Source organism: Natator depressus, chromosome 14, assembly GCF_965152275.1.
Source record: "Natator depressus isolate rNatDep1 chromosome 14, rNatDep2.hap1, whole genome shotgun sequence".
Classification (NCBI taxonomy): Eukaryota; Metazoa; Chordata; order Testudines; family Cheloniidae; genus Natator; species Natator depressus.
The window spans coordinates 43803186-43825660 of NC_134247.1; the positions used below are offsets into that span (position 1 = coordinate 43803186).

Below are 22475 nucleotides of genomic sequence, written 5' to 3' on the forward strand. Positions count from 1 at the left end.
GGCTCAGATGAAATCTCCTAATTTTTTAAAAGGAAACACCTGATTGGCGTGGATGTGAACAACACATCTCGAAGAACAACACTTACAAGAAGGTTTCAGAGTAGCAGCCGTGTTAGTCTGTATTTGCAAAAAGAAAAGGAGGACTTGTGGCACCTTAGAGACTAACCAATTTATTTGAGCATAAGCTTTTGTGAGCTACAGCTCACTTCATCGGATGCATACTGTGAAAAATACAGAAGATGTTTTTATACACACAAACCATGGAAAAAAATGGGTGTCTATCACTACAAAAGGTTTTCTCTTCCCCCCCCCCCTCTGCCCCCCCCAAATCCAGGGTTTAACAAGAACGTCTGAGGAACAGTCGGGGGGGGGAAAGGAATAAGCAAGGGGAAATAGGTTACTTTTTATAATGACTCAACCATTCCCAGTCTCTATTCAAGCCTAAATTAATTGTATCCAATTTGCAAATTAATTCCAATTCAGCAGTCTCTCGTTGGAGTGAAAACCTGGATTTGTGCTGAAAATGGCCAACCTTGATTATCATACACATTGTAAGGAGAGTGATCACTTTAGATAAGCTATTACCAGCAGGAGAGTGGGTGGCGGGGGGGAGAGAAAACCTTTTGTAGTGATAAACACCCATTTTTTTTTCATGGTTTGTGTGTATAAAAACATCTTCTGTATTTTCCACAGTATGCATCCGATGAAGTGAGCTGTAGCTCACGAAAGCTTATGCTCAAATAAATTGGTTAGTCTCTAAGGTGCCACAAGTCCTCCTTTTCTACTTACAAGAAGATGAGTAACCATTTTTTTTTTTTTCCAACAGATCATACTTAAAAACGTCCCAGGGTTGACGGAGCAGCGGCAGGTTCTGTGGTCAGAGTTAGACGGCAGACGGTGCCCTGTGACACGGAGGCTTGTACCACAGCAGCCTGTGTGGTGGTAGTTTCAGACAGCCCCGAAAGACGCCCCCCTTTCATGAGAACAAATTCACGCACGTTTTACAAACAACGAAGAACAAATTTAGGAGATTTTCATCTGAGCCTGAGATTCAAGCGCTTGAATCCCACTGAAATTCAATAGGAATAATTGGGTACTTAACTTAATGCTTCTCATTCAGACTCCTTGACACCTTTTTTGAGGTATTTCAATTACTCTGCTTCTAACAACATTTTTTTCATCCTCCATAACGGTTTCACTTATCAGGAGGATGCAGAGTAAGAGGTCTCTTTACAAAATGCATCTGAAATAAAGAGCAGATGCTAACACCAGCAGGAAATTTAGTGATCACACAGGAAAAGAGCACAAAGTGAGTCAATGATCAGGCAGGCTTTGGTCATTGCTGAGGCTTCTGTGGTATAGATTTCTCCAGTGGAGCTGACACACACCAGCCTAGAACACAGGCCTGAGGTCAGAGTCTGAGGCTGTTTATTAAATAAAGTATCTTGTTCTTCGCATATCGACCTATGGACACAACACATTATATTGGTGCAATGCAGTAGAGTACCTCAGTGTAAGGGTAGGTTTCAGAGTAGCAGCCATGTTAGTCTGTATTTGCAAAAAGAAAAGGAGGACTTGTGGCACCTTAGAGACTAACCAATTTATTTGAGCATAAGCTTTTGTGAGCTACAACTCACTTCATTGGATGCATTCAGTGGAAAATCCAGTGAAGAGATTTATATACACACAGAACATGAAAAAATGGGTGTTATCACACACTCTGTAAGGAGAATGATCACTTAAGATGAGCTATTACCAGCAGGAGAGCGGGGGTGGGGGGAGAAAACCTTTTGTAGTGATAATCAAGGTGGGCCATTTCCAGTAGTTAACAAGAACGTCTGAGGAAGGGGAGGGGGGGAATAAACATGGGGAAATAGTGGATGTAATGACTCATCCACTCCCAGTCTCTATTCAAGCCTAAGTTAATTGTATCCAGTTTGCAAATTAATTCCAATTCAGCAGTCTCTCGTTGGAGTCTGTTTTTGAAGTCTTTTTGTTGTAATATTGCGACTTTTAGGTCAGAGATCGAGTGACCAGAGAGATTGAAGTGTTCTCCAACTGGTTTATGAATGTTATAATTCTTGACATCTGATTTGTGTCCATTGGGTAAGGGTAGCAAGCTCAGGGCACTTCAGTCCCACTCTCCTTGTGCCTGGCAGGCAACACTCAGGAATAACATGACTTCTGTCTTATAAAAGAATGATACTTGCCACTTCCCTTTCTGTTACTGATGGACAACAATCCCACCGGCAGAATCAGAATGTGCTTTCAAAAAGCCTCTTTGTGAGTGAAGTTTGAAAAACTGTTTCATTTCTATTCCTCATCCCCCTTCCTGCTTCCATTTTAAGCCCCCTGTGCACCTTCTATGCTGTCTCCTCTCCTTTCTCACCTGTCCCTTGTTCTCCTGCCCTCTTCTCGGTGTAAACATGTGTAAATGTCGAAGTGTAAAAGTGCAGGAGGGAGGGAGCAGAGCAGCTAACAGAATGTTTTTTAAAAGTGTCAGGGCTGGTGACGCTGTCGCGCTCCATTGGCACAGCTGGACTGGTACACCTGCCCCGCTGCAGTGCATCTGGTGAAGACATGCTATGCTGACGGGAGAGAGCTCTCCCTTCGGCCTAATGACTCCACCACAGTGAGATGTGTGCGCGTTGCTGGTGGGAGAGTGTCTCCTGCCACATAGCCTGGTGTAGACATCGCTTTAAGTTGATGTAACTTGTTGTCGCTCGGGGGGGTGGCTTTTTCACACCGAGCGACGTAACTGACATCGACTTAAGCAGTAGTGTAGACAAGCCCTTTATGTTTATATAGTATTTTAAACATTTCAAAAAGAGACGAGAGCAGTGGTCCCATCTTCATATTCCCCAATCCACTTTTAAACAACCTTAACTCTAGAGCTGGGTGAAAACTAGTTTTCAATTAAAAACGCAGATTCAGGGCGAGTGAAACATTTTTGTGAATTTGTCTAATTTACTTAATTGTTTTGATCAAAGAGAAACCTAAAAAAGTTCCCCAGAAAATGGAAACAATGGAAATGGATATCTTTTAAAGATTTTTTTTTTTTTTAAAAACTAAACATTTTGAATCTAAATGGCTTTTCCTTTTGAAATGTATTTTAAAAAAAAAATTTTTTAAAGATGGAAAACAAAATGAAATGTTTGGTTTCGGGTCAAACAAAATGTTTTGTTCAATCTGGAACAATTTTTTTTGTTTTGCTGTTTTACTTTTCAAATTTTCGGGACAGTCCGTGAACTGAAACAGTTGTTTGCACAGCTCTCCCCATAGCAGCATCCAAAGAATACCCACTTTGAAACAACCCAGTTCATCCGAGCCAGGGCTGGAAATACAACCCAACCCCCTATTCTAACGCCAGACAGTGCTGCTTTTTTCCTCACCTGACATGGTGAATCTTTTAAAGATTTGGCCATTGATTTTGATGCCTAATTACAACATGAGATGTCGATAAAATTTGATATGAGGACTAAGGGGTCAAATCCTCAGCTGGTACAAATGGACACAGTGACATTGACTTCAATGGATCTGCAACAATTTACACGAATTGATATTCTGACTCTAGCACTTTCTTATGTGTGAATTATATATTTTTCTTTCAATCTAACCTTTTTGCAGATCCACCTAGCAAATAAAATTATGGAAATGTAGTTCTGACAGGGACCTCAAAAATCATAAAGTGCTGAGGCAGGACCAAGTAAACCTGGACCATCCCTGACAGGTGATTGGCCAACCTGTTCTTAAAAACCTCCAGTGATGGGGATTCCACAACCTCCCTTGGAAGCCTGTTCCAGAGCTTAACTACCCGGAGAGTTAGAAAGGTTTTCCTAATGTCTAACCCGAATCTCCCTTGCTTCAGATTAAGCCCACTGCTTCTTGTCCCACCTTCAGTGGCTATGGAGAACAATTCATCACTGTCCTCTTTATAACAGTCCTTAACATATTTGAAGACTGTTATCAGGTTCCCACCCGCCAGGGTTCTTTTCACAGGACTAAATATGCCCAGGTCTTCAGGGTCAAGTGCTGGTTTCTTGAGGATTGAACAAACTATTGGTGTCATAATCCTTCACAGATTCCATGGCCAGAAGGGACCATTGCGATCATCTAGTCCGACCTCCTGTAGAACACAGGCCAGAGACCTGCCCCAAAATAATTCCTAGAGCAGATCTCGTAGAAAAAACAGCCTATCTTGACTTAAAAGTTGTCAGTGATGGAAAATCCACCACGATGCTTGGTAAGTTGTTTCAATGGTTAATTACTCTTACTGTTAAAAATGTATGCCTTGTTTCCTGTCTGAATTTGTCTAGCTTCAACTTCCAGCCATTGGATCATGTCAGACCTTTCTCTGCTGGACTGAAGATATTAAATATTTGTTCTTCCTGTAGGTACTTCTAGACTGTCATCAAGTCACCCCTGAACCTTCTCTTTGTTTAGCTAAATAAATTGAGCTCCTTGTGTCTATCACTACAAGGCATATTTTCTAATAATTTTCATGGCTCTTCTCTGAACTCTTTCCAATTTATGACCATCCTTCTTAAATTGTGGACAGTGGAACTGGACACAGTATTCCAGCAGCAGTCACATCAGTGTCAAATACAGAGATAAAATAACCTCTCTACACCTACTCTAGATTCCCCTCTTTACGCACCCCACGATCGCATTAGCCCTTTTGGCCAGTGTTGCCCTGGGAGCTCATGTTCAGCTGACTATCCACCATGACCCCCAAATCTCTTTGAATCACTGCTTCCCAGGAGAGAGCCCCCCCATTCTGTAATCATGCCCTGAAGACTTTGTTCCTAGATGTATACATTTACATTTAGCCATATTAAAATGCATATTGTTTGTTTGTGCCCAGCTTACCCAGTGGTCCAGATAGTTCTGTATCAACGACCTGTTTGCTTCATTATTTACCACTCCCCCAATTTTTGTATCATCTGCCAACTTTATCAGTGATGATTTAATGTTTTCTTCCAGGTCATTTTTATTAATGTTAAATAGTGTGGGTCCAAGTACCGAACACTACAGGACCCCACTGGGAACAGACGTGATGGATGATTATTCCCCATTTATAACTACACGTTGAGACATATCCATTAACCAGCTTTTTAATCCATCTAATGTTTGCCTTGTTAATTTTATAGCTCGCTAGCTTTTTAAATCAAAATGTCACTTGGTACTGAGTCAAATGCCTTACAGAAGCCAAGTATGTTACGTCAATACTATTCCCTTTATCAACTAAACTTTTAATGTCATCATTAAAAAAGATATCAATTTAGTTTGACAGGATCTATTTTCCATAAACCCTTTATTGATTAGTGTTGATTATACTACTGTCCTTTAATTCTTTGTTAATAGATTAATTAAGTAATTAGCCCTAGTAAAGCTCCCTCTGTTGGACACTCACCAGGCTTCTGTCTTTGGTATCAAGCTATCATGCTAGACCCTTGTGCTATAAGCTTCCTGACTTTGAGCAGGCCCCCGCGCGCTCTCTTTCATTGGCTTCTCTGGCAAGCTCCCTGGATGCAGGCGCTATGCCTGTGGCCCCTTCATGGAAATGAGACCTTGTGTTCCAGTTACCCTAGGCCCCCAGGATCAGTGCTGACCTCCACACAGACATCCCAGTATCTCAAGTACTCTTCTCCAGAGGTTTGATGTTGTGAGTATTTGGGGTTACAGTTTACCTCTCCAGGGAAGTGTGATAGTTGAAGCATGTAACACAGAGACTTTGCAAAAGGCTCCCAAACCAATCACTGTTCATTTTAGATAGCTCCAGAGATGTACAGCTCTTGTCAATACACTAAAACATCTGTACAGTAACTCCTCGCTTAACGTTGTAGTTATGTTCCTGAAAAATGCTACTTTAAGCGAATCATAGAATATCAGGGTTGGAAGGGACCTCAGGAGATCATCTAGTCCAACCCCCTGAATCAAATTTCCCCATAAGAATTAATGTAAAGGTGGGCGGGGGAGGGGGGGCTAGGTTCCAGGGAAATTTTTTTTGCCAGACAAAAGACTATATTTTTATATATATATATATATACATATACACAGTATATGTTTTCAACAAACAATTTAATACTGTGCACAGCAATGATGATTATGAAGCTTGGTTGAGGTGGTGAAGTCGGAGAGTGGAAGGGGGTGGGATATTTCCCAGGGAATGCCTTCCTGCTAAATGATGAACTAGCTTTTGGCTGAGGCCTCCAGGGTTAACACGTTGTTATTGTAGCCTCACACTCTACAAGGCAGCATGAATGGAGGGAGGGGAGACAGAGACTGTGTGTGTGTGAGACACACACACACACACACAATGTGTATGTGAGAGAGAGAGAGAGACGCCCATTGCCCCTTTAAGTACGCTGACCCCACTCTAAGTACATTGCTTTTTAAAGCAGATCAGGAAGTTGGCAGCAGCTGCTGCCAGCAAGCAACCTCCGTCCTGAGCCCTGTCATGTCCTGTTCCCCCCCCCCCCGCTCTGTGAAGATGGGGGCAGGAGCAGGGGGAGGGGGACACCCTGCCATTAGCACCCCTCTTCCCTCCCTCCCCTGCCCCCACACAGCAAGCAGGAGGTTCCCAGGAGCAGCTCCAAGGCAGAGGTCAGAAGCAGCACACGGTGGGGGGGGGACGACAGCTGAACTGCCCCGCAATTGATAGCCTGCTGGCCAGCTGCCACACAGGGAACTTAGTGGAGTGGGGAGCTGATGGGGGGGGCTCCTGGCCCACCCTGGTTCCAAGCCCCCACCAGCTCGCTCCAATGGGCTGCTCTTCCTGCGAGCAGGGGGCAAAGCAGGCAGCTGCCAAACAAAGTTAAAAGGGAGCATTGCACAACTTTAAAGGAGCATGTTCTCTAGTTGATCAGTGACGTAACAACATTAACCTGGATGACTTTAAGTGAGGAGTTACTGTACACCATTCCTGTTTCACTTTCCTATCCATGCTGGAGTGTTTGTCAGGATTTGGGGCAGTATCCTTTCAGGATTCCAAGTCCCCACCTCTGTACCTCTCTCCTCATGACTTCTCCTCTGCAATGTGCAGTCTGCTCTCTCCTCCTGCCTGCTTCCTTTGACCTTGGCTGGTCCCAGAGTCAAAGAAGGTCCTCTCTGGTCCAAAAGCATCCCTCTCTATTCTTCTCTCCTGCTCAAACTTCCTCTGTCTCAGAGTCCCTCTGAGTCTTTGGAGAAAATCACCACCTGGTTTCTTTGTTTTCCTGTTTGTGGACTTTCTATTCTCCAAAACCCGCTCCCTTCAGACCATCTGGGTCAAACTGGTTCTCCCAGATCAGGCACCTTCCTTAACATACCCACTGTTTGGCCAGAGACCAGGTATTAAGGTTAATGATTTATTTTATTTGTTCTACAGGTTCTTTCAGACCATGAAAGGAAAGGAAGAGGGTGTTGTACATCTCAAGGGCCCTGCCAGACACGCTGAGGCACTCAGTGATAGAGGAATTTCATAAAATTAACCAGAATTCATGAGTTGTACAAAAACAGATCCCCCAAATTGTCTCTGTTGTATTTCTCAAGGAATTTGGTAGGTGAGCTTCTCTAAAGGAGGTGTTGATTATTTCCATGAATAGTGGGCATAGCTGTACTTACTTGTACTAGCGAGGAGGGGCACGGATCTGTTTCACAGGTTGTATCTCTAACATTTTTCAGGATTTCTTGAGGTTCAGTGTGTATGATGGGGGTAAACTCAGAGATGGTGGGGTGAATAATACAGTCTGGTCAGCAACGGAATTTTCTTTCCCAGTCAGCTCCATTCGTACATATTGGGTTGATCTTATCAGTGAAGCATGTTGACAGCTCTTCACAGCAGTGGACGCCTGGGTCTGATGTCTGGGTTATGCAGCCTGGATTGCTTAGCCAGTTCACCATGCAAAATAGCTCCATTGACCATGATTCTGCTGCATGGATGTTGGAGGATCAGGAGGGTTGTTTTGCCTCCTTTACTGCACTGCCATAGTCTCTAAGATTGCTGTACAGAGGGGTGGATTTGTTGCAGTAACAGGAGGGGTATAAGGGATGGACAGAGAAGTGAGGTGGAGACGACTCTGGAGCTGCAGATTTATCAACCAGGTTGTTAATAAACTAATGTTACTAGCAAGTGCTACGTGAGACCTAGGGGTGCCGGCATTACTGCATAAGACCAGTTTCCTCCAACTGTTCTTCTTACTTGTCAGGTCACTGTGTGACAAGGGAACCTGACTATTTTACTGTGGGCACAAATTCTGCAGAACCTTGGCTGACTCCTACAGCCCCGACGTCGGACACAGGGCTCTATCCTGTGAAGTGCTGAGCACCCTTTCCTCCTGTTACTTCAGTAGGAGTTGATGTCACTCAGTGCCTTGTAGTCCTAATGCAACAGAGCAGCTTTTCCCTGGACCAGGCGCAGCTTGCCAAGGAAGTGCTATTATGAGAGTCTGAATATCTCAAAGGAATGGTACTAATGCTGTTCTTGCAGGTTTAACCACTGGCCTTCATTTAAGTCACGGTGGTTCTCAAACTTTTGTACTGGTGACCCCTTTCCCACACCAAACCTCTGAGTGTGACCCCCCCTTATAAATTAAAAACACTTTTTTACATCTTTAACATCATTATAAATGCTGGAGGCCAAGCAGGGTTTGGGGTGGAGGTTGACAGCTTGTGACCCCCATGTAGTAACCTTGTGACCCCCTGAGGGGTCCTAACCCCCAGTTTGAGAACCCCCAATTTAAGATAAGTTAAGAAAAGCCCTGGCTGGGATGATTTAGTTGTGGTTGGCCCTGCTTTGAGCAGGGGGTTAGACTAGATGACCTTTTGAGATCTCTTCCAACTATAATCTTCTATGAGTCTATAATCCCAAGTCCCCACTTAAGACATAGGTGGACGTGAGCCCACCCAGAAATTAGCACTGTGTGGGAGAAGACTCCACTGTGTATTGTTTGACTAGAAATATATGTGTGTGTGTCTGTGTGAAGAGAAGCATCAGACAGAGCAGAGAGAGAGAAACCGGGGGTGGAGGGTGAGACGGGGACAGACACAGAGGCTGAACAAGCCACTAGAAGCATGGTTTGGCCAGGGGAGTAGCCTAGAGAGAGGATTTGGGCTGGAAAGGTGAAATGAGTTTTGGACCTGTGAACAAGGACACTGGCTCCTGTTTGGTTCCTCCTGAGTTTGGGGAAACATGACTTTGTACATTCTTTGTAAATCAGATTGCATCAAAGGTAACAGACTCCATCAGCAATTTCTCTTCCTAACTGGAACGACCCACAGAGGTCCCAACTTTGAGCAGACAGTCAGGTTAAAAGGGGTAACAGTGTAGCACCTGAATAGAATAGCTAGAGAGAGGGGTATGACTGTCCCTAGTGATGAGACATAAATTAAAGACATCTATCTCCAATGGGAAATATGAATTGTAATTAAAAAGTTCTTATTTTTCAATCTGTTTTCCAGTTTAATGCGATAAGAATTTCTTCTCTTAAAATGCCCAGAGCTTCTGAACCAAACGCACCAGGGAGCAGCTTTCTTTTAATATAGGAAAAATCAACAGTTTATGTGAAATCCCAGCACCAGCTCCAATGTATTGAGAGAATGTCTCAGATTAGCTCGTGCAATTATATTTTAGACACTTTATCTCTAGTGCCTGGATTTCACTCTTAGATTGCTGGGAAAGAAGGAAGTCAAAACCTTCTGATAGACACTTCCTCTGACTGGATACGTCTGTCATCTTGGTTCATGCATAAATGCGAGGCAACTCTTAGACAGTCTGCCTTCTTGTAGGCTCTCATCTTCCTCTGCACTTGCCATGGCTGGAGAAATAGTATATGCTGATTTAAACATTCCTGAAGCTTTTTCCACTTCAAAGTCACTGCATTCATCTCAGCACCCCAGTAAGTATATTTAGCTTCTTAGTTTTGTACTGGTATGCGCTCCTTTTTTTGGTTTGGATTCCAATTTTTTGAATGTATTTTTTTGTTTTTATGGGTAGCACAGATATTTAAAGAAAGTTTTTCTAGAAACAAAGGGCAGGTATGAGTCTCTATGTTCCATTTGTATGTTAGGACTCGGCAAATATGAGGTAATTTACCATCTGTCAGAACTAGGAACTGAATCTCTTTAATGCAATATTGTGCATTTTACTTTCACGTTAATACAAAGTGTCACAGAAATCTTCAGAGCTACTGCCAGTCTATACATGTAAATTACGTGTGAAGAATAATACAGGGTTATATTATGGCATTTTTCTACTTACTTTATAAACACTTGGGGGTGGATACTCATGCTGTATTGAAGATGCAGTACATAGTATAGTGGGATAAGTCATAGGTAAAGAGTAATGCACTGATCTAATCTTGGGAAGACTGAACACAAGGAGTCTGGGAGACTCATATAATTGTCTTTCATTTCTTGTTGGAGAGAATGTTATGTCACACAGATCAGGGAGAAGGGACTGGTTTTGGAAAATTGCTGAGAAGTCAGTGCAGAGGGTCATGGAGGTGATTCCACATGGTGAGGGAAGTGTGGAGAAAAGGATCTGCTAAGATTCATGAAGAGGCAAGTAGGGAGACTGAAGTCTAGCAACCCAGGTTAGGAAATAGGGGAGGAGAAGAGAAAGATATGAAGGGCAACTTGGTCAATAAAGGATGAAAACTGTGGGGGATGCAGCAGGGGGTTGTACTGGATTCTGAATAGACCTGGATAGGGAAGATTTGTGAGGAGTCAAGTCATTACACTTCAGAGCAATTAAAGTTTGGACAACTCTTAACTCCGGGAGACCAACACAGTAGGAAGGAGAGGAGGAAAAATAATAGCTTTCAGTGTTCCAGGAACAATGAATATACAAGGAACTGTAAACTAAACTTAAAAGGATGTAAAATGTAAATATATAAATCATAGTATAACTTTTTACAAGACTCTCCTGAAAAGATTGGTATATGAAAATAAAAAATTCTAATATTTCGCAGAACTGTGGTAAAATAGTAAATATATTAGCTATTTTCAGAGCATATTTTCTATAAATAGTTGGGCTACTAATGAGAGGACATTTTAGATGACTATTCTGCTGTTAATCTTAGAATCAAAATATATAAAGCTGATATTTCAGGTGACAAGGAAATTAAATACTAACAGTCCAGATACTGTATCACTCAGTCTGTGTACAGTACAGTATATGCAGGATTACATATAAAAAGTTAAAAACCATTATTTTGCACAGTGAAGCATTCAAAAGTTAGGAAATGTCAGACATACAGTGGCTTGTACAACCTTAATTCTGCCCCACTGTGCAACCATCTTGCATATTGAATGAGGCAGGGATCCTTTGGGGAAAAAAGTAGTCTTTATTACATGGAAATATGTTGTCATAATGCATATGCACAAGGGAGCAGAGAGAAGTTTGCTGGGGTAACTGTAAATCTGGCATTTCCTAACTTCTGAGTGCTTGACTTTGCAATCTAAATAACATTATTCTGAGAAAAGTTTGAACCCTGAAGCTTCAGCATTGCAGCACAAACTGCTACTGCTTGAACAAGACTAATTTAATTAGCTGGCTGCAGCAAAACATGTATCGCAGAGGGAGGAAATAGACCACTGGGTTCAGGTGTTGGTTTGTGGGGTGGCTCTTGGTGGAGCCCGGTCCATGCCAGCTCTCTCTCCGTTCAAGCCTCCAGGAGTTGGAACTTCTGTCCCTTGTGATGCACGCAGGCCCCTGGGGTCATGGGCAGGGTCCAGGATGTTGTTGGGGAAAACCTGATCCAGCTCTCTAGGGAGTTGGGGGAGCTCCAGCCCTATGCGGTGCCCCCCGGGGCTGGAAAATGGAAATGGGCTGGTGTGGCCAGGAGGTGGGTCTCTACACATGTCTTTGCTTCCCTTGGAAGCTGGAGCTTAAACTGTGGAGCCACAGAAGTTACAGTGGTCAAAGAGTTCCTAGTACAAGCCTAATTTTTTAACACCATCTCTGACATCGCCCCTGTTTTATCCTGAAATTTGTTAATCTGGGGCCAGACAAGAATTGTTTTCTTTGAAAAATTGAAATCAATTTAACAAATCATTTAATTATTTTAATTAAACAGAAAAGCAGCTTTTAACTTTTTTAAAATACACCATTTTTTGTCCACATATGTCTCCAGAACATCTTGTTCTATTAAGGACATAAGTTTTATTTATTAAGTCTCAATGAGAACTCTCACGTAAGATGGACTTTTATGAATAATGGGCTACAGTTTTTAAAGTTACTCTAAGTGAAGTTCTTTGATATTGAAAGTGCTGAAGTCTCCTGTCGTGATTACAAACTCAGTGGAGTCTAGTAGAGACTATTACTCTTTTTATTTTAAATTATGTTTTTAAGTCTCTTGCCCTTTTCCTCTTTGAGGACAGCTTTGAAAATGTAAAGCAATTTCTAGGGTTGTACTTCATGGTGGCTTTTCTAATTTTTTTACAGTAGGAAAATGTCAGAGCCATTTTAAAAGCACCAAACATTAGAATGTCAAGAAGTGGACAGTTCAGGGACTGAGCCTGTTCCCTCTGCCACGGTCTACTGACGATTTTCTAAATCTTCTCTCACAGCTTTTTTGCACCATCCAACCAACCAACACTTTCTTCCCTAAAATTTGAAAACTATGTGCAAATGTCAACATAGCAAGTTACTAGGAGACCAATACAAGGGCTGTGGCCACTGGGATAGTCCTGTGTAGATATTCCTGACCCCACTCCCCAGGCCTCATTATAGCAGCCCAGTGGAGGATAGAAGATCTGCCTTTTAAGGGCCAGTGAGAAGATCTGGAGAAGATCAAATCTACTCTTTGCCAGAAGCTGGGAATAGGTGACAGGGGATGGATCATTTGATGATCACCTGCTCTGTTCATTCCCTCTGGGGCACCTGGCATAGGCCACTGTCAGAAGACAGGATACTGAGTTAGATGGACCTTTGGTCTGACCCAGTAGGGCCGTGCTTATTAGAAACGTATGTCCTACCCAGCCTGAGAATTATCTGAACCTTGACAGGTTTCAAAGGGAGGGCTCAGCAACAATCTGTATCAGGCGTATTGCTCACTAAGAAGGTTCCAGCCTCTCTCCACAGTGGCTGTGGGAGGAGACCTCGAAAGCACAAGAACGAAAGAACTTCCAGCGTTCTTCATCACAGTCCTCTTCCTCTGCCTACAAGCAGCTGGTTTAATGGGACATTCGGGCCAAACAAGTTTCTAGCACCTTCCCCTCTGACATTGTCTGTCCCCTCCCTTCAGTCCTTGTCTATTCTTCTTCTACAGCGACTGGTGCACAATAAATTAACTTCTGATTGCTGGGCTTTGGAGACTGTCACAAGGCAGGGCTTCTTCCCCGCTTGCCAAGGATTCACTGCCACACCCACAGTCTCCTTTAAGTAGGTTTATTGTCCAAACTTAAACAAACAGTTCCTCAGCTCACCCTTTAGATGTTAGACTCTTCATGCCTCCCTTCCCAATGGACTCTGGCAGTCCTGCTTCCTGTGGCTTCCTAGATTTCTCTGTCAGCTTCCTTCTCGCAGCTGGTCCTCGCTCAGTGGAACTTCCCCTGTAGCCCCAGGTGCAATGCCTCCCTTCTTGACTGGCCCAACTGGGAGCACCTGCTATGGCACAGGACACTGGACCTGCTTCAAGTGACAGGAGCCAGCCACCCTGTGACAGAGACCATTCAAGATAGATATTCCATCCAGTTCTGCACCAGGTCCCCTCCTCAGGGATTCCCCCTCACAAGAAAGTCTTCCTGGAAGAAGGGGACTCACTCCTCTTGAAAGTAGCTATAGAAGTTCCCCTGTGTAACCAAGGGAAGGGACTCTACGCCCACTACTTCCTCATCCCCAAGAAGGAAGGTCTATAACCTATTCTGGGCCCCAAAGACATGAATAAATATGTCAGGCTTCAAATCCTTCCCTCACTCTTAAGGAGACTTGTATTTATCTCTCAACATGAAAGATGGATACTTCCACCTGGCTATCGGGAAGAACCATTGCAAATACCTGAGATTCTGCATGGGAGTCAGGTACTTTCAATTCACAGTTCTTCCCATCACCTTGTCAACAGCACCATGGGTAGTTACCAAGTGTCTGCTGATGGGGTTGGCGCACAGCAGACATTGAGGGATACATGTCTACATGGATGGATGGATGAAAAAAGCCAAGTCAGAGGCAGCCATTGCCACCACTTGTAGCCTGTTTTTGCCATGCAGTTATATGGTGAAATATCTCCCCTTTACGAACACTATGGACCAAACCGCTGACAAAACTCCATGGAATGCCATTAACTTCACTGGAGTCCCTGTCACGGTTCCACGGGATCGGAGCTGTGCCCCAGCTTTTGAACCGTCTCTTTGAGGATCCCCCTCAGTGTGCCGGACCCCCAAGGGGTCTCATGCTTCCTTCAGGGTAGACCACACAGCCTCACCTCCTCCTAGACTGAGCTACAGGGCTCCAGCACTCCTGTTCCACACTGTGAGCTCTGCTCAGTGAGTCCAGCTGAGCTAGACTCCTGGCAGAGACTCATACAGCCTACAGCCACTACTGCACCCCAGCCAGTATTTGAAGTGACACCTCAAAAAACGTCTTCAAAATAGAGTAGGATTTATTAGTCACCTGGAACACAACATGGGAAGTCCTTAGGTTAGCAGACACACAAAGGTAAAACACAGACCATTCTGTTCTGGTCACAATTCACCTAACAAGCTATAATGAACTCCATTTTCAGGCTCTTTTTCTCTCTTTGACTTCCTTTCTTAGTCAGTTCCCAGGTCAGAGAGAGCCATAAGCTTCTTCCAGAGCCCACACTTCTCCTCACACCTCCTGGTCCTTTGTTCTGGGGCTGGGGTCTCTGCTCTGCTTCTCTGCTGAGAGGTGGGCAAATCCTCCTCCCTCTGGATCATGGGTTGCTAGATGTCAGTGCCCTGGTGACTGGGCTTTCCATTGTCTTCTCAGAATTTCCACTGATATGGGTCAGCCTTGGACAGTCCTGTTAATGACCCATTCAGTCAACTCAGACAGCTAAGTGACACACGCACACACACACTCACAGCCCCTCTCTCAGGGCTTGTCTACACTGGCAATTTGCAGCACGGCAACTTTCTCACTTGGGGGTGTGAAAAAACACCCCCCGAGCAGCAAGTTTCACCATTGGAGGCGGGTTTTTTAGAGCACTGGGAGAGCTCTCTCCCAGCGCTCTGCCGTGACCACACAAGCCACATTAAATCGCTGCCGTGGCAACGCTTTAGCATTGCCGGTGTAGACTAGCCCTTAGTCTGCCCTGAGAGCAAACTTAATCCTTTTCCCTCCCCCGCCCCTCATTGCATAGCAATGCAAAGTGTGGGAGAAAGTAAGGTACACATAGGATTCATAAAAATATTACAGAAAATTCCCACTTCATCACAGTGACGCCAGCAGAGAATCTGGCCCTCTGTGATACAGGATGATGTGAACTTGTTAACTAGTAAACTTTAGGTTTCAGAGTAGCAGCCATGTTAGTCTGTATTCGCAGAAAGAAAAGGAGGACTTGTGGCACCTTAGAGACTAACAAATTTATTTGAGCATAAACTTTCATGAGCATGCATCCGATGAAGTGAGCTGTAGCTCACGAAAGCTTATGCTCAAATAAATAAATAAATAAAATAAATTTGTTAGTCTCTATGGTGCCACAAGTACTCCTTTTCTTTTTATTAAACATTAGTTATCTTTGGTATTTCTTCAGCTTTCCTCTACTTCCATCGAGTTAGACAATTAATGTTGCCCTTGTGAGGGTGATGTGGTCTCAGAGTTTTAAACTCTGAGCATGATCATTTTCCTCCTCATATTACATGAGCCTGAACTTAATCCTTATCTCCAGTTGAGCAGCCTCCTAAGGAGAAGAAGTTTCCATATTTCATTATAAATCTTTACACTAGGTTTTGACTCTTGCAGATATCCCTCAGTGCCCATGCTGGCATCGGCTGGCTCTATGGCTTGGATGGGCTGGGAACATCATCCTGGTGGCAGCTGTGATCGCGCTTGGTGTTTGGGGTGAGTATCTCAGCACTGTAGATTCGTTGGCTCAGTGAATTCCCCTCTTCCTCTGCAGTTCCATTTAGATTCTATTTTTTGGCCTCGAAAACATTTCTGAATAAATTACCGGGCATTTCATCACTGCCATAGGCATCAAAAGTGTTACATTAAACAAAGTAGAGTTGAGAGCTTGATACATGAAACATGCATTATTTGTCTGTAACAGCTTCACTGTGAGATGTGCAAAAATGTGGAATGAACCTTACAATGGATAATGAGTGAGATTCCATCTCACGCTGCTTCTCTGTCCCCATCCTAACTTGATAGATATCCCACGGTATTTGGTGAGTTGATACTTTTTACCTTCTCTCTTTTGTTACACATCCTTGTGAAGGTCAGACTGAAAGACCGAGAACAACAAATGGAATTGGATGTAATTCCAGTCTGAAGGATTCAAAGCCAGACAACAACTCAACAGGTAACTGTATCTGCTATTCTTTGTGCTCTTTGCAACGTTGTGCCTACCTGGAAGAACTCTCACTCCAAACTCACTGATTGAAAATTCAGCAACTATGTCACAATAACTTATACATAGCTGAGACGTGCCATACCTTCATCTTCCTGTCTTTATTTTTCTGGTCATTTTGTTCTGTTTGATGGCTGCAAGATAAATGCTACAACTGGCTGAAACATTTCTGATTCTTAATCAGAAAAGAGGGTTTTGTCAACATTTATTTTTCATGACAAAATTTATTTTTCAATTTTTTTCCAAAGGGGAAATTTTCAGAGAAAAACTAAATATTTAGTTTCAAAATCATGGCCTTTTCCCCACTTCCCTATACATTTTATCTTTTCACATCTTTTCTCCAGTGAGGGGAAAAGAGGAGAGAAAGCAAATAAGGTAAAAAAGGGGAAAACCCTCTGAAAATGTTTTGTGGATAGTCCCACATTTCAAGCAGCTCTAATAAATACCTTTTCAGCTGTTTGTGCAAAGTAGTAGGAGTGACATCTAGTGGTCATTCAAAGTACTTCCATTGTGTACGAAACAGGCACATTTTATAGTGTAATAAAATTTCTATTACATAAAAAAACTACATTAAAAGAATGTTTTGGCTGCAAAGTCAAGCACTCAGAAGTTAGGAAATGACAGACGTATTGTTGTGCGTAAAATCTTCACTTTGCCCTCTTGCATTAGATAGGCTCTTGCTGAACATCACATAGACAGTCTGTGGCAGAGTCCGGTCCAGTGCTTTCAACACGAGAGCATCTTTCCTCTTCTTAAAGCCATCTGACTCATCCACTGTCCATCCTATGCACTGAATGAGGCAGGGTCTCATGGAAAAAACAAAATGTGATCATGTCATTAAAGACTGTATCAATGTTTTACAGAGGGGCCGATTAGAGGGTGTCTAGGCAATCTTATTTCTTACACTTCCTAGCTTTCAGCTGCTTGCCTTCGCAGCCTAAACAACATTCTTTTAACATATCCGTGAATGTAACTTAAGAACTTCTTCAAAAGGAAAAGAGAGAAACAAATTTTCCTATGTGACTGTGTAACAGGGAAATCTTTTCACTTACCTCTGCAGCGTCACCACATGTGGGGTGAAACTTGCTAGCTGTTTAGCCGCACACAACACTATACAGTACCTCAGGAGAGGAAGTGAAGAACAATTCCAAATCCCAGAGCGTTTCAACTGTTTTTTTGTATAGAGCACCTCCTGGACGCCTGCCCTCCCATTTGTAAACCCACAGATCCTTCTCCCTCCCTTTTTCAATCCTATTACATCTCAATGGCAACTGCAGCAGTTGCTCACATAAACAAGTAGTACTGGGAAAGCATTAAATGTAATTGTAAATGTCTTATAGTGAGAATAGCAGCTGGAATTGAGGAGGATTCAGGCAGATGTGACTTGTCAGCTTTCATGGAGTACCTACAAGCACCCCATAGACCACAATTCGGAAATATCTTCCCCATCCAATTGAAATTGCCAGAGAGATTTTTAGGGAGGAAAAAATATAGTTACACAAGCTGGTGAATCCTCTGTTAGTCAAAAGAGGATGCTGGGATTTTAATGATCACAAGTGTAGACACACCCAGAGTGGGGCAGTGTCAGACCTGGACTTAGAACCCAGGTGTTCAGCCTCCCTACTCCACCCCTAGGTAGCGCTGGCTTTCCCTATACTGGTTTTTGAGGCCCTGAGTACGGGCATTCAGGATGTGCATGTGCAGATTATCGATGAGGCTGGTAGCACCACCTGTTAAGATAGCACAATACTTCCCACTAGGAGAGCCTGTTTTCAGTTGCTTTTATTTTTGCAGAAGATTAAATGTTCGGGCTGAACCTTTCCATGTCAGGGGTCTGCCTCAGCTTGATTTTTTATTTTTATTTTTTTTTTAGTTCAGACATAACTGTCCAGCTGTTTCTGAGAACGAGCCTCGTGAAAATACATTGTTTTTCTCATGTTAAAAAATTCTGGAGACTTTGTCTTTCAGAAGCTCTAGTGCTGTCCCCATGGTGTGGAATAGGGACTTGACATTTGGCAAGGGGGTGGCTTACGAATCAGGGATCTGTCTGCCTTTAGCTGCGCCTGTGAATATCTGCCCAAATTTGGCCAAGTTATAAGCCTTTGAAAATTCATGATTCTATCAACAATGAGCATGCTCCAGCCCAGAGCTACAGGGGGCTGAGTAGGACGTTCCATGCAGGTTTGGGTCCTGACAGTGGCACTGAAAGCGGGGAGCCTGTCTCTCACATGCTTGCTGTGTCCTCCTGAGCCCTGGCAGCATGGAGGAGGAAGTTGCCTGAGTTGAATGCAGAAGGAACAAGAGCCAGAAGGCGGGGGAGAGAGTACATTGGGGCTGGTGGTGGGGGAGAGTTACTTAAACCAATCCTCTCACAGGTGGTCACTCACCGTGTTCCTCCATTCATTGGGTGCCTCAATTGAGAGCCTGGGGTGCAGGGCCGGTGCAACCACTAGGCGAACTAGGCGGACTCCCTACGGCGCCAAGTGGTTGGGGGCGGCCAAAAGTGCGCTCTGGGGGGGCAGTGGAGCAGAGGTGAGCTGGTGCAGGGAGGGCCGCCAGCAGCAAGTAACGGGGGAGGGGAGGGGAGGGGCGGGGCGGCGTGCAGGGGAACTGCTCCCCGCCCCAGCTCACCTCTGCTCCTCCTCCTCCCCTGAGCACCGCCCCGCTCTGCTTCTCTCCCTCCCAGGCTTGCGGCGCCAAACAGCTGTTTGGCACCCCAAGCCTGGGAGACGGGAGAAGCGGCGGCGTGCTCGGGGAGGAGGTGGAGCAGAGGTGAGCTGGGGCGAGGAGCTGCCGCATGGCTCCCCCGGCCGAGGGGAGGGAGGGGGCGGTGGGGAGCTGCCATGGGGGGGGTGCCTCAGGGTCGGGGGGGGCACGGAGCTACCTCAGGGGGGCGCGTCAGGGCCCGGGTGGGAAGCTGCCACAGGGCTGGGGCGGGTGCAAGGTGGAAGTTTCGCCAAGGGCGCGAAACATCCTTACAGCGGCCCTGCTGGGGTGTGATTTGTAGCAGTGCTGAGAGGTCACAGCTGTAACTGAAATTGATGGGAGCTGTGCCCTGAACATATGAAGTACTATAGAATGCTAAGTACTTTAAATGCCCTGATTTTTCAGGTATCCTAAGTACCTTTTGAGAGTCTGAGTCTAGGTGTCTCAGGTTGGGCACCCGGTATTAGTGGATACTTTTGACCTTAAACTCTCCGTGCCTAAGTTCCCCATCTGTAAAATGGAAATATTGCAATCCCCTGATCTCACAGGGGTGCTGTGAAAATTCATTACTGTTTTGTGAAGCACTCAGATACTATAGAGCAGGGTGCCAGAGGAGAGCCCAGGAGGAAATTAATAGTTCTGTCTTCAGAGCCGGCTTTGAATAGTGCACAGTACTACTGGGGCTACACATTGAATGAGAAGAAAACAAAATATTGAACAGCTGCTCAGTAAGTCAGCAGCACCGTCCGTCATGTGCCCTGAATGAAGCAGGGGTCTGGTGGAGAAAACTGGCATGTGGCTATGTAATTATGGACTGGATCATAATAAATATGCACAAGGGGGCGCAATAAAGATTGCACAGGCAACCTTAATTCTGACACTTACTAAGTTTTGAGTGCTTGACTTTGCAACTGTAATACTGTTCTTGTAAGGTGGTTTTGTGTGTGTGTGTGATCAGCACGCAGCCCTCAATTGTCTGGGAGCATTCTGGGAAGCCAGAACTTCCTACGAGAATCCCTTACCTCCCTCCTCCTACTTTTAAAATGCTCCAGAAGTGATTCAGCAGAGAAGGCAACAGTTTTGTTGTGTCTTTCATTTCAGAGGTTCGGTGCTCCTTGGGGGGAAATGCATTGTGTGATACTGAGCCTGCAAAATGTGAATTGTGGGCCCAATCTTATGAATTCATATTCACATTACAGCTCTGCCAGAGCACCTCTCTCCTGACCCGCACCTCCATCTGCTATTTGAATAATGGGCCTTTCCTCAAACAAACAATGAATAAAGAGAAATGTCTTGGCTGAGAATGCTTATAGTTTGAAAGCCCCTCGTGAACATAGCGAAGCTCAGCACTGTTCAGAACTTTCCGGCCCATTTAATGTTGCCTTTTCCATGTCTATTTCTAGAGGGCTGTGAGTGCAAACTGTGCCCCGCTGGTTGGCTGCCGCACAAGAACAAGTGCTATTGGGTCTCTAAAGAAAGTAAAACATGGAATGAGAGTCGTGTGGACTGCTCAGCGAAGAGCTCTCAAATGGTCATGATCCAAGACAAGGAGGAGATGGTACAGTAAATAAAAATGGCTTAACCCGCCCCTTGAGAGATGAGTGTCACTAGTTATAATGTAATACAATGAGCTTCCAGCAAAACAACAATGCCCCAGCTGTATGACATTTGGCTTAAGAAAAATCTTTTACAGAGCACATTAAAATATCACTGTTATGTGGAGGGGAAGGAGGGGGTGAGACTGGGAAAGGGAAACATCAGAAATTGGGTATAAATCTATTGCACAGTTGTGTAGCAGGTTCTCTTCCTTCATTTGCTGAGAGAGCAAAGAAGCCAGAGAATACTAGCAGGTTATATTCACCCAGACTCCTCCGTCCTGTCACTTACAGGCGTATATACTGAGTATTTCACAATTGAACCTGGTTTGGCTTGGACTCAGTGTTACATCCCCAGAGAGGAAATGGACTTGGGTGGACGGCTCCACGTTCAATGAAACACTGTGAGTGTTCATGGTTCCTACTTTGGCTTTGACACTGAGTGTGTCTTGCATGGTGCACAAGTGGGAACACAAAGTTAGTGCCCTCTAGTGCTAGCAGGAGAAGAGGCTGTCTGTGAGCACAAGTAAAGTTGAGCCCCAGGCAGAGTCCTCCCCATGGAGAGATGGTCAGTCTCAAGCCCCCTGTATGCTTGCAAAGCCACAGGATAAAGGGGGGTCAGGGTCTGTTTGGAGAATGGGCATGTCAGGGAAGACACTAGCTTAAGCCCAATACTTGTCTTGCTAAAGAGGCACTTGCTGAAGAGTTCACACCTATGTTAGCTCTCAGCTGTGCTGCTCTGCCTGAGTAAGGTGGCCCTTGTCCAGCAATGTGATCGTTAATGCAGGGTCAGGGTCCCCTCTCCTGCTGAGCAGTACAGTTTGCCTCCACCAGGGCTGCCATGGGGGTGGGGGAAGGGGTGGTACTTTCCCAAGCCCCGCCCACCAACTAAGCTCCACCCACTTCAGACACCACTCAGTGCACATGGCACAGTGGTACAAAATAGGACCGCACAGGTGCTGCTGGGCTCCTTGGCTTGGCTCCCCAGCAGTGGGGTTTGAATACACCCACGGGCAGTATTGGTCAATCATCGCAGTGGATTTTGCTATGTTTTCCAGCACTGAATTGAGCCTGCCCAGCTCCTTTCCCACTCTGTGAGGCATATTACTAACTAGGGCTCTGCAGAAAAGTACGAATGAAGGAAGCTAGTATGGAGACAGACCACCCCTCCGAATGAGGGATAGCTGCTAAAGATCTTGCTCAGTAAAGCTAAATAACCAGTGACTCCTGCTCTTTGTTCCCCAGGTTCCAGCTAAGAGGAGCTGCTGAAAGGGAGAGCTGTGTGATGATCAAAGGGAACCGTGCTCTTTCGGAAACCTGCCTGGCGTTAGCGAAATGGATTTGTGAGAAAGTTGCCCTGAAATAAGCAGTCACACCAATGAGCTGCACTTGCATAACTGAAATAGCAAGTGTCCTTGTTTATTTTCTAAAAGAAAAACACATTTGCTAATTAAAGAATTCTAAAGCCTCCAACAAACCCATTTTCCAAGGAAGATCCTTTCACTTGTTCCTCAGGAGCTGGGTCTGATTTCATGAGGAGCTGGCTGCCTCCTGGGCATCGTGTGTGAGCAGACATACTTGGCTCTTAGGAACCGTTTGAAAATTAAAAGTTGTAAAGCACCAATGTTACCACTGGAGACCTATGTGCCATTTGGCCATT

The 22475-nt window shown here is 44.6% G+C and overlaps 1 protein-coding gene across 1 annotated transcript in view; it reads left to right on the top strand.

The window, feature by feature from the left end:
- LOC141998064 (uncharacterized) overlaps positions 1-22181 on the top strand; it is a 33930-nt gene extending 11749 nt beyond the window's left edge. The window contains exons 6-11 of the mRNA XM_074970702.1: positions 9739-9878; positions 15908-16006; positions 16383-16466; positions 20624-20778; positions 21110-21219; positions 22061-22181. Coding sequence (XP_074826803.1) covers positions 9739-9878; positions 15908-16006; positions 16383-16466; positions 20624-20778; positions 21110-21219; positions 22061-22181 — 709 coding nt within the window. The remainder of the gene's footprint in view (positions 1-9738; positions 9879-15907; positions 16007-16382; positions 16467-20623; positions 20779-21109; positions 21220-22060) is intronic.
- Positions 22182-22475: the final 294 nt, after the last annotated feature.